This window comes from Tympanuchus pallidicinctus, unplaced genomic scaffold (assembly GCF_026119805.1).
Source record: "Tympanuchus pallidicinctus isolate F22 unplaced genomic scaffold, pur_lepc_1.0 scaffold19, whole genome shotgun sequence".
Taxonomy (NCBI): Eukaryota; Metazoa; Chordata; class Aves; order Galliformes; family Phasianidae; genus Tympanuchus; species Tympanuchus pallidicinctus.
This window is the reverse complement of record NW_026294710.1, coordinates 14,364,615-14,377,070: the sequence shown is the minus strand read 5'-3', so window position 1 is coordinate 14,377,070 and position 12,456 is coordinate 14,364,615. Positions and strand designations below refer to the sequence as shown.

The following is a 12,456-nucleotide window of genomic DNA, read 5'->3' as shown; positions in this document are numbered from 1 at the left end:
CTGGTTCATTAACTTTAATTACCCTTCCTCCTGGACTCAGGGCTCCCAGTGTTCCCTGCTAAGAGCAGGTCTCTTTGTGCGCATAAATTCTCACAGCTCACAAAACCCACATTACCACAACAGCTTCATTGATAGCTGAGAAAAATAAAAGATTTGGCACTGGCTAAGTATCCTACTGGGGCCTTGCCAAAATGTCATGCCTGCCTGTAAAGACTTTGTTGTCTCAGATGAAATTTAATAGCAAATCTGAATGAATTTGATGAAAACTCAGATTTTAAAATTCACCTAAATCCAGCTCACAGAACTAAGTGGTGTATAAGGACCAAAAAGGGGTACAATCAGAGTGAACTCTGAGCATTCCCAGATTCCTTGAGCACAGCAATAACATGAGCATACACGAACTGTATACCAAATTTCTTCTTTATCTTGATATAAAACTGTAGTCCAGATGACAGATTCTATCACTACCTAGACCCAGAATGACCATCATTTTTAATCTTACTACAGAAATAACAAAAACATTCCTTAATATGTAAATTCATCTGCAACTGGTAATGTCAGGAAAATTGTTTTTCAACAGTTCTGAAGTTCACAATTGTTCTCCCAAATGATAAGAAAAAAATAGTTGGGAGTGCAGGGGGGGAGGGGTAGCATTTGTTTTTTCCAAACAGAAGTTGAACTACTCTCACTTTCACAACCCTCCAGTCTATTTTTCAGTACGGATCTCATGGGAAGGGTTACTTTTTCAAGGAAAGCACTCACTAACACAGACCCAGAGGTACAACTTCAGCATCCCTTGGTACTGCCACAACATCTAAGCAATGCATCCGTATATGACCAAAGAGGAGATCAGACACAGGGAACAGACTACAAGGTTTCAGGCAGCTGGAGCGAAGCTTGAAGAGAAAACAGCAGTCTCACATTGGTATAATTATTTCTACTTCAGTAACATTAGGGAAATCAAGATGCAGGCAGGAAGAACATCGTTCTCTGGCAGAGGAAGGAATTCCTTCCTTGCATCATAGCTGCATGTCACACAGCAATATCAATATTGCTTTATTAAATCAGAATTCTGTTCTGTTTTAGGGACTGACTGGAAGAACTTTTCAAATCAACCTGCAAGACAACAAGAAAAACATGAAAGCAGTTACATCTACCCAAAGCTTTTACTAGTTACATTTTGGACATCAAATGCACCCTCCAGCATCTTATCCTTATCTCCTTCACATTTACTGTTGAACAAAAATTCAATACTTCTAAATATGTTCTATGAATATTTCTAAACTGCCTGCTCATTCAAAAGTGTTTTCATAATGTCTAAATTATTTTCTTTTTTTGTTCTCCAAAAGACTAGAAGGTGCCAGAACACTCCTCAAAGTATAGAGAACATACACTGAAAAAATTAACATATGTCCAGACAACCCCTCTGCAAGTTCCTTGTTCTCAGAAGAGTACATACATTATCCCTTTCCAGTCCCTGTTAAATCCCCAAAACCCTGCAGGAGCTTCAGTCTAGGCTTGGATAAGCTCACAAAGTCAGCTTTTCAAGTTCCTCTTAACTCTGTCTTCACGGCACGATGAAATCTTTGATGGGATTCTGGCACAGCAAGTTTTCCTATCAGGATGTAAAATGGAAGATTGTTGAGGGCAGGCTGATAAATTAAGCTTGGCTTACTGCAGAATCCCTGTTTTATCAAGGCAATGAACACACTCCAACTTAACTAACCAGTGAAATATTTTTGCATGTAAGACTACTAGAAATCTGCCACAGTCTTCTTTCTAACCCCTCACAGCAGAGCAAATTTCAGTAACAAAGCAGGTTTTGTAGAGCTTTAAATAACTATAAGGACTAATTCTTCATAATATCTGGATCATCTCTCGTAGGTTTTGTGCCTTTTTTTCCCCTGTGTAGCTAATCAGAATTGCAGCAAGAGCAGTGTGTCCGTTGCTCTTCATCCTATCCCCCAAATTGAACGCCTATTTTCTCCACATCTCCTGCAGCAACCATATCATTCTAGAGCTATCTGCAAGCTGCATCGTGTTCTTTGTAAAGGAACACACTGAGCTCAAATACACAGACAGATGTTGAATTTTCTTGTCCACCATTCAGTTTCTGAATCACTTCAGTGCAGATGGTGGCTGGCTACAATTTTTTCAGGCTGCAGCTCGTCTGGGTAGGCATACAATGCACACAAAGTCATCTTCTCAAATGTGAAAGCACCACGAAGTTGAGTAACCTCCAGGATGCAGCAGCTGTTTGTATTTCAAAGCTTAGAAGCCATCTGTGTTTTGTTTCAGAGATCTCTTCATCTTGTACACAAGTCCTGTCTTTAAATAAAATATCTTATGGATAGAAATGTTTTCCTCAGGCAAAACAGCATCCTTCCCCATGTTTGCTGTTCTGGCTTCATCTTTCTCATAGCTCCGTGTTTCTTTTGAGATGGTTCCATCATCTCTACATATACTATGGCATACTGTGCCCACTGTTTTGAATCGCCCACTGTTCCAACCTACAGATCTCTTTTCACTTACCTAACAGAATGAAATAATTCCTTCTCACAAAAGGAAAGGCAAAGTAACATACACCCAAAATAACAAATTAATTTTGCTTCAGAGACTGAACAGAGGTAGCAGAAACACTGATAAAGATCATTTCACTAATATTTTCCTTTATAATACATTTCAGTTGCCATAGTTAGGAGAAACAGACAAAGCTGACACAACTGAGACAAAACATAAGGTGGCTTTATCTAAATGAAATAATGATGAATCTTGAAAAGAATTAGGATATATTACCAAGGAGTTGTTTAATTCAAATAACTTCAATACTAGTTCATTTTCTTTTCAAATCCTAAAAAACCCTCCATCATTCTGTTACCAAAATAAGTTACATGGTTCTAGAGGCCATAAAACTGTACCTCCTCTGTAAAGGCAGACAAAAATCTCCACCTTACCCAGGGAATTACAAGCCAGACATCTGAAACACAGGACTCCCCTAAACCGTAGATTAAAAATTTCAAACCTGAATGTGGCACACTGCTTAGCAGTTCTCATTTTTTTTCCAGAGTTGCTGTTTCAAAACATGTCATAACTGAACTACAGAAAGTCCTGAGGGGTCATAATTAAAGCTGTGTTAATCAAGAAAGGAGTGCTGAACAGATGCCTACCTGCTCTCTTTGGAACTGCACTGGGCAATCACTCTATCAGCACTTAATGAATCTGGGAAGCAATATTATTATATACAAGCCTGCACTTCAATGCTTGAAAATTTCACCAGGACCTACATAAATCATATAAGGTTTTCATGGCTGATGTTCAGCTCACTTTAGAAAGAATGCCCTTGTGCAGCTTTGGGGTTACTTGCACTTTAGGTGTTCTGGGAATGCTTCTGTTTGTATTTTTAATCTAAGCTCCCAGTTCTGACTAGCCTAACACTTCTCCTTCCTCAGAACAGGGAGCAGAAAACTCTCTAGCCTCTCATACAGAGACCTACATAAGACAAGTACCTTACACAAGAAGCAGAAACATAATCCTTCTGTTTTCATTTGAAGTCTAGAGTCTTAACACGTGCAACAGCAGTTTCCAACTATACCTAGGAGTGCCTCATATTTCTCTACAAGCATACCAAGAACAACTTCTTAATTCTGCCACCCAGATGATTTCCATCTGAGCACTAATACAAATAGAAGTCTGGAAGAACTGTTAGAGTTATTACCAAATTTTTCATGTAGAAGGCAAGCTCTACACCCTAAAATGCCTGCCTCTTCATTTCAATATGCTACATAAGTTCTTCAAAGCACAAAGAACACTCTACTTATTCCAAGACATCTGCAGTAAGTATTAAATGCATAAACATCAGACAGAAGTGAGCTACACCACTGCAAGTTACCGTATGCCAATAGAGATGCCATAATTGCTCTTTTAGTTACCTTCAGCCTATTCTAATTGGAAGATAAAACATGCTAGAAGTCAGCCTGCACCAAGTCTGACTATACCCTACCTGAAACTAAGAGTAGAAACTCAGTAGAAACTGAGAGACTCAGCAGACTGAATCACTATCAGTAACTCAAGATCTAGCTCAGCTGCTTACCACCTCATCTCCTCTATCCTGACATTAACACATATATGCATCTGGCAGGCTCTACGTTATACAAAACTTAGTAAAAACAAATGTATATTATTGTAATCAGTAGCAACTGGTTAATATTTCCCTGAGGTTAAATTAAAAAAGCAGAACCAGCTGCAGCTATATTCATAGCTACAGCAGACCTGGGCATGAGTGATTAAAGTTTGCTTCCAAAACTTGCTACTTTTATGTAATAAAATTCTCATGATTCATGTAAGCCTGGTCTTGGTTTTAGGTTGGTTTTCTTTTTTTTTTTTTGTAAGGAATGGATGACATCTGCAAGTGTGCTGCTGCTCCTTTTTCTCTTAATACTTGATTTGCTCATGGCTGGCCAGGGAGACCAATTCCAGCCTGTAAAACACATCCTGACCTAACTGGCCAAACTCCCACAGTCTCGCTAAATGCTACCTATGTTCAAAAGAAAACTCAAGCCGTCAGCAGCAGCTGGTTTTAAGAATACAAACAGCACCAAGAACTTCCCCTGGCCTGTTCGTAAGCTAAATTACATGGCAAAGCTTTTAATCTCAAAAACATACAAGCTTTTACAAGCCTCAGTGGGCCTGGAAGCAAAAGTAAGGGCAACTTCCCAAACTTCCAGTAAAACTTTCTGAAGGAGCATATTCTGTCACCACTGGAGAGCTGCATCAAAAAGGGACTAAACATGACTTAGGAACCCACTTCTCACACCTTGAGACTCTTTCTCCGTAGATGCTCTCCAACCAGTTTTAAGCAATTGGGGAGAAAAAAAAAGAGGAAAAAAAATATCTGTGCTTTATACTGCTTTGTTGATACAGATGATAAGTGAAATGCAGAGATGATATGCTTAATAAGACTTAAGAACCAACAGAAATGGAAACGAAGACTCATGCTACCATCATTCTATTGCTTTCAGCAGGTCTAAAGGACTGTCACTGCCAGACTGTTTGGCATTTCTTCAGCATGCTTGTGAAACAGACACTGCTACTTACTCACTAAGACCACTAGGGAGCGTTCACAGCCTCTTTTGTAGAGCCGACACCAGCTATCCTCCAGCAGCATTTTATTCTAATGAATCTTCCACCAAAAAAAGTTTGCTTTCATATACAAAATAACTCGAGTGCTTTCTCCGCAGCAAAAAAACTACGTACTGAGTACCAGCCAAAGACTGCAGTGACTTCTACATTTTTGCTTGTTCACTATGACTTAGCAAATTACTCTTGAAGGTACTATCCTGTCACATGCTTCAATCCCTCTCAATACGACCACAAGATAGACAGCTACTGCAGCTTTTTTTTGCCAACTCCCTCATTGCCACCCTGTACTCCTCTCTGCTACTGACAACCCTGATCTTGTTTCTTCTTTCCTAAGAAAAGCTCCATTACTCATACAAATTATTTGTTTAGCAAAGATGCAGGCAGGGAAGCTTAAGTGAACAGTCACTTCAGTCAGGAATGACGCACTACAGAAATCTGATTAAATAGAAGACATAGCTACAGAAAATTATAGAGTACAGAGTTCATCACAACTGTTACCTATAACTTCCTTTCTTCTCTTTATGGGCTCTGCAAAACCAAGGTTGAACCATTTTTTAAACTGCTATTGAAAGCGTTTTCATAAAAAGCATCAAGTAAATTATATTTAAATGGAACTTCCTCCACAAAAATAGCAGAAGTCAGAAGCCACTCTAACCAAAATATGAGGAATGTTCCAGCACATCAGATTTATTCCTCAAGTGCTATTCCAAAGCAGATGATATATAGGAGAGATAAGGGAAATAATCATCCCTAATTTCTCCTGTATAAGCATCTGCTCAAAAGGGGAAGACAGAAATTATTTAAACCACTTGTTCTTGGCTTCTTAGTGAAGTAGTGAGGAGTTAGAGGCCCAACGGGGTATTAGCAGGGAAGAAGCAAGCGGGAAAAGCAATTGGAATATGCTCCAGGCAAAGAAAGTAGATTATTTAATGCAATTATCCAAAAGTACAATTTTTCTCCAAAAATTAAAATTAAGGCATTCTCAAAAGAACACATTTGCAATACTTGTGTGAAAAATCTCATTAGGTAACTAAATCCTTTGAGAAAAGAAATCAGTAACTACTCACCTGTTTGAACATCTATAACCATCTGATGGCCTCCTCTCATCCCTGGTCTGCTGTCTTCCCCATCACCTTCAAAAAAAAAAAAAAAAAAAAAGAGGAGTGAAAGAATGCCATCTGTTATAAGACCTTAAACAGAAAGGATAGAACTTCGTGTATAGTTCAAGTGCTACACAAAAGCAGCGTGACTTAACTCATCATTTTTGAACTTTAACACTTTCTTCAGTTAGTATTCTTCCACACATTGTAAAATTCAAAATAAAACTGTACAACTATCTGCTGACTGCTCCAATAAATAACTGAAGTGAATACAGTACTCTACTGCAATTCTAGGAGCCTTCCAAAGGATCCACAGAGTTCCTGAAGCATGCAGGTCCTCACAAATGAGGTCTGAGCTACCTTTGAAACTTTCCAGTAGTGGGAACACTGAAAATCTTTTGCTCTCCCTTTATCTCTCACCCAATGCTGCCTAAAGGCAGATAAGTGAGAACAGATACTCAAACAACACAGTGCTGTACCCAAGGGAGTGAAGCAAAGGGCTAATGGTGTGGATATAACAGTTAGCTTCGCACCAATTATTTGTTCTCACATAAAGGAATTCCAACTGTCCAATTAAAGTAGTTTTCCAGCCACTTCAGATTTCTTAATTGTTCAGGACAGGGAAGCAATATTAGAAAGACAATCCATACTCTACTGGAAGATATGTCTGTTTACATTCATACATAACCCTTCCCCAAGAAGTTTAGGGATGGGGCTCCATACTTGGTGACTGGCGCTTTGAATCCTGCAGTTGCTGCACAACAGTAATTTTTGTCCTTTGTAGTCAATACTTGGGGGTAGATTCTGCAGTTTAGATTTACTGTACAGTAGATTCAAAAGATGAAGCGTATCTTTTGATAGTCTGAAATATTCCACGTTAAGATAATGCGTCTATTTGCCACTCTAAGCAGTACATCTCCCTTTAAGATGACTCCACACATTAAACAGAATTCTACAGGTAACACAGTCTGAGTTTTACTTGTGAAATGATTAGTTATCCTTGAAGTGACAGCTAGTGTTCTTGGAGCATTCCTTATTCAACCAGAGACCAGGTTACATTTCATTGATCTGCAGACAAATAGCAAATTTTTCACAGATGATAACATTTTCCAGATCAGTTGTCCTACAAAAGGCCTTCTTGCATCAATGTCTTGCCCTACATCCAGAAAAGAGCATGAAAGAATGAGTAGTATGAGGGCTATAGCTTTAGAAAAATCCTTACCTTTGGAGCTTTTGGGGATAATCTGTCCCCAGCGAGGTTTGTATTCTTGTTGACTGATATACTGATTGAATAAGCCATCTGCAAAACAAAACTCCTGCTATATAAAAGGCTTATATTTCAACTATAGGAAAAGAAAAAAAAACAAAAAACTAAAGCAGTCAATCCAGTATACTCTTCCAAAAGGTACGCTCATTTGTCAGCAAAGCAGGACCATCCCGTCAGGCAATGGGCCCCACTACCTCCCTAATAACTCTGACATGTTGTCATGGCAATGACCTTGCACTGCAAGTGTTTGAGTCATACCATGCACACCTCAGAAAGTCAGAAAGTGCTTTCTGTTGGTCCTTTGCAGACACTGAAGGACATGGCTTAGTGGGCATGGTGATGATGAGTCAACGGTTCGACTAGATGACCTTAATGACTCTATGATGTCTTCATTTTAAATAATTTCTCCATACGTAAGTTAAACTTGCTAATGAACTTAATGAGGAAGCACTACAATAAGAAGAGGACTCATTACTATATCAATGAACAGTTACAAAGTCTGCCTGCCAGGTCATGCCAATTGTCTGTAAATCTCCGATGTGATGTATTTAGTTAAGAATAGATTCCCACCCCCTTATTTAATCAAAAGAGAAGTTGCCAATGCACATCAAATTCAACCATTTTAACACATGTTAATTCAAAACTAGGTCAGATAGTATCTCTGGATTTTCACTTGAAAAAGAAAAGCAGATTAAAAGCTACAACAGGGGACAACCAAGCATTGGATGAGAAACAAAATAATGGCTTACACTCTCCTCAGAGACTTAAACAAGAAGATAAACAGAAGAAACATGAGGTCACTGGCCAGATATGCCAACTGCAGCATTTCTGTAAGAAGCAGTAACTTGCAGCACTCTAGCCACATTCCATGGGCAGTCTTCCTTCCCTCTATACACTTACCAGATGTAATTTGCTTCGCATCAAGAGGTCAGATCCTAATTGTGTTCTACACGTGTCATTAGTTTACTGGACAAATATTTTATTTTTTAAACTCTTCTTCCAAAGAGAAGAGCTTAGCAAGCACTGAGATAAACTTGTACCAGTCTTCAAATGACTTCATTAAGAAAAACTCCCTAACTTTCTGCATGCATCTCAAACTACTAGACTGCTAGTGGCCAGTCTCCTGACCGTTGCTTCCCTTAACACCCACCTGCCTCTATCCCACCCATTACCTCACCATCTATAGACAGATTTATTACAAGCATTTGTACTCCATTTATACAGTACTAGAAAAAAAAAAAATGAGTTCAGACAGCCAGTTTTACACCGCTACTACTATAACTACTAACATGAGCAGACTCAGAAGTCCAATGACAGATTTACATGGCTTTATAATAAAGAGAACATTGCACATAGGCTGCTCGGTCAAGGGTAGGATGCGTTCAGAAATCCTTCATCGTGTTCCTAACAGCTTTGCTCTTCACTAGAATCAGACCTAGCCAACTAGCTCAGGAATCACTTTTACATTCCTCAGCAGTGAAAGGAAAAATGAAATTACCAAGTTCTATGTAACACTTTTCAGTTCTTCCAACCCCAGTAATTGTGGCTTTGAGGTAAGAACGTAACTTTTGTCAATGCCTCCATTTATTTATACAAATCCCTTGGTGGGCACAGAGGGAAAAAAAAAGATCATTCTTTACTGTGCATGTACCTATTTAGTTACAAAAAAGGTAAGAATCTTTGGTAAGCGTGACACAACATTTAGAGGACATTTTAGAGCATTTCCTGGCATCCTGTACTTTGTCATGACTGAAATCCAGTTTTAATTAAAACTCAAGCCAGCAAGGACTTCCTGGGAGAATATGAATACTCTTTTTAGAAACCACCTAATAGAAAACTAAAGGCACTCAAGAGTTCCTAAAAGGTACTGAATTTGGTCTTAAAACACAAAACTGCTTTCAACTTTCTTCAACTCTGTTCTGCAAGTTTTTCAGACTTACTACTCTGTTAAAGCAGGGCAGATTTTACTCTCACCTGCCTTACAGTCAAGAACATGAGCTCTCCTAGTATTAGGCAATTGAGGAAAATCAGAAGTTTGCTCAGTATATGTAGAATGGCTTGTTTCAGTTTTAAGACCGGGACTGTTACTCAGATTTCTTCAGCATTAATAAAGGTGGAATAAAACACAAGAGCCTTGAGATTTCATGAATTCCGACTCAGAAAAGCCAACAGAACAAATGTATGCACTGTAAGCAATTCCATACTGAGTCAGATTTTACTAGCCACGAGCCTAGATAGAAATTCAGCCTCCTGGTTATCATTTTCCAGTCTTTAAGTCCAAAGACAAAACTGTATTTATCCCTATGGCAGCCAATAGATAATTGGACATAAATAGCTCAAGAGGATGAATTACACCACATATGATCCGAAAGGGTGATTTAACCTCTCTCCCATGCTCAACACCCACAGGCTGCACTTGTCAAGATATGATACTTCTCCCCTACTGTGCTTTCAGCCTCTTTTAATAATGCTTCTTGTCTTCCATGGGACATTGGTTTGGAAATGCTCCAGCTCGCTTCCCAGAAATGTTTCTTTCTGCTGGGAGCAGTTCCACATTCATTCTACTTGTACCGCAAACCAGAAGCAGCTTGTTTTGGGAGCTGAATCACCACCTGTCTGACACCACAGGGAGAAGAGGAGGAAAAAAAAAAAAAAGGATTTCTAGGTGGATTCTGTATCTGATGCCAGACTTCTAGCACACTCCTTGTGTCTCGAGCCAGAATAGAGCTGCTGACCAAAAAGTCTCTAAAGTTTCTGCAAGGCACTGAAGATCAGATCCAGGCCTCCTTGTTCAAACTCCTCCAGTTTGTCAGCTGTTTCCAATGAATCAGTAGTTTAAAATAAATTTCAAGCTCACTGTAGAAAAAGTGTGAAGTGTAAACCTTTAACAGAAGTAGTTTCCTTAGGCCCTGTGGTCCCTCATCTCAATGTCCGTGTTTACTCTGTAGCACTGCAGCCAAAGATGGTACTTTTATTTTGTACTATTTACAAACACTTTGCAACAAGTTGTGACGCATTTTGGATGTAACAACATGAACTTCACAATAGTTAAACCTAGTGCATTTCATCTGGTAACTGAAGGCTTTATTTTGTCCATCAATTACACATTACCCAGAAGAGATTAAAACAAACACTGTAGACCAAAATATTTAACTTTGTGAAGCTGATCAGAAACAAGTGAAAATTGTACTAAGCTTAATTTTAGGCAACACGCACATCTAGCTGGAAACAGTGAAATCTACTCACTTCACTATTAATGGCATGAAAAACTTCAAAGCAACATTTTGTCCAGGACTCCTGGAGTTTGGGGATTTGTTTTGTTGGGGGTTCTACAGTTTCAGATGTTTTTCTTCGTAAAATAAAATCATAAAGTTTTTATAGTCAGAAAATGCTTCCAAACAAAATCTGAAGCAGAAAAAGATGAGATCAGACAAGAATCCAGCCACCATATAATTTCTTTAAGATGTGAAAGCAACAAGAAAGCATGAATTTTCAAGCCTCAAAACTGTGACATCCTCTTACTTTCCTCTTAATAAGAGAAAACAATCAGGATGCAAGGTTAGCTCTCCTACAAGATACCTGCTTCTACAGAAATCATACCACTGTACATCATACCACACCATCTGCAGCCTACTGTAAAGGGGGTGGGACCTGATTAGCTCCAGAGGTTCCTTCCAACCCCTAGGATTCCACAATTCTGTGATCTACTTACCATAGGCCTTGAATCCCTAGCAAGCTCCTCTCCTCCATCTATCCCAGTATAACACAGAGCAGCAAACCAGCCTAAAATTTCTCTAACATGAACTCCAAAGTATTTGAAGCTAAAATTAAGTGGTGTTTGTCAACAGCTTCCAGAAGAATACAGATGTTCCTGTACACCCCAAGTTTTGAGAGACATTTGAGCCTTCAGGCTGTAAATCACCATCTTATTCATTGTATGGGGCCCATGTGTAAGCAGACAGACAGTGTACTGCGTACAGATAGGAGACTTGCCAGAAGGAACAAATGAGTCCCTGGAATACTAATATGCAGCAGACCTAGCAGATCTTCAATCCATTTCAAGCAGCCTTCTATGCCTCCAGTAGTTGCAACCAGTTCACCAAGTAATTTGCACTCCTCATGCTCTCTGTAGGAATACTAAGCAGATTTTTTTCTTCAGTATAGGCTGGTTGAAAGCTATAGGAATGAATCCAAATGTGAAGCATTTGAACCAAGTCTGTGAACCAGCTGAGATTTAAGGAACCTTTTATTTCTGAGCGGAAGTCAGACAGCTGCCAGAGTTTCCATTTGCCCATTTTCTAAGTCTAATGCACAAGTCAAAAGAATCTGCGGGAAAAGTGTGGCTGCCTGCCACTGAGCTCTCAAAAGAAATCATCTGGTGATGTGAGGTGGAAGACAGCGTTCACCATTAGCAATGCAAAAGAATGAGAGTTTAGCTCTGCTAGCACTAATTCTTGACCACCTACTCTTTTTCTACATGACTAAGCCTATGGAAATAGCCTACAAAAGATGTATCACATTTCACTTTTTAAACACCTATCGCTGCAAACATTAGCCCCTACAAATCAAATCTTAGGCTGCATGGAGCAAGCAGTATCACTGCCAACCTCACTGCACTTTGTTGGTTCCTTTAAGGCTACGAACTCTCAGATCGGCAAGAGGTCAGCAGTTCAAATATTCATGTCCAGTCTGTTCAAAGAGCAAACTGTTCCGTAACAGGGATAATTTAAGAATCCGTGTATCTCAATTAACTCTACACTTCAACTACACTAACTTATAATACACAGAACTGAAGTTAATCTGCATCTATTTCACAAGAAAATGCAGTGGAGAGCTCAGTTACAAAACCCATACCTTCTGTAGCAAGCTAGGAGACTGCACAACCAAGCTACCAAGAAAGTGAGGCGCTGGGTGCAAACAAGCCTTTTTCAAACAGAAGCACTTCAGAGA

At 39.2% G+C, this 12,456-nt stretch overlaps 1 protein-coding gene across 3 annotated transcripts in view; it reads right to left on the bottom strand.

Moving 5' to 3' along the window:
• Nucleotides 1-12,456, bottom strand: part of MKLN1 (muskelin 1) — a 102,412-nt gene that overhangs the window by 51,990 nt on the left and 37,966 nt on the right. For all 3 annotated transcript variants that reach the window (XM_052680725.1, XM_052680724.1, XM_052680726.1), the window contains 2 exons: nt 7,462-7,539; nt 6,207-6,272 (listed from right to left, as the gene is read on the bottom strand). In XM_052680725.1, the coding sequence (XP_052536685.1) occupies nt 6,207-6,272; nt 7,462-7,539 (144 nt within the window). The remainder of the gene's footprint in view (nt 1-6,206; nt 6,273-7,461; nt 7,540-12,456) is intronic.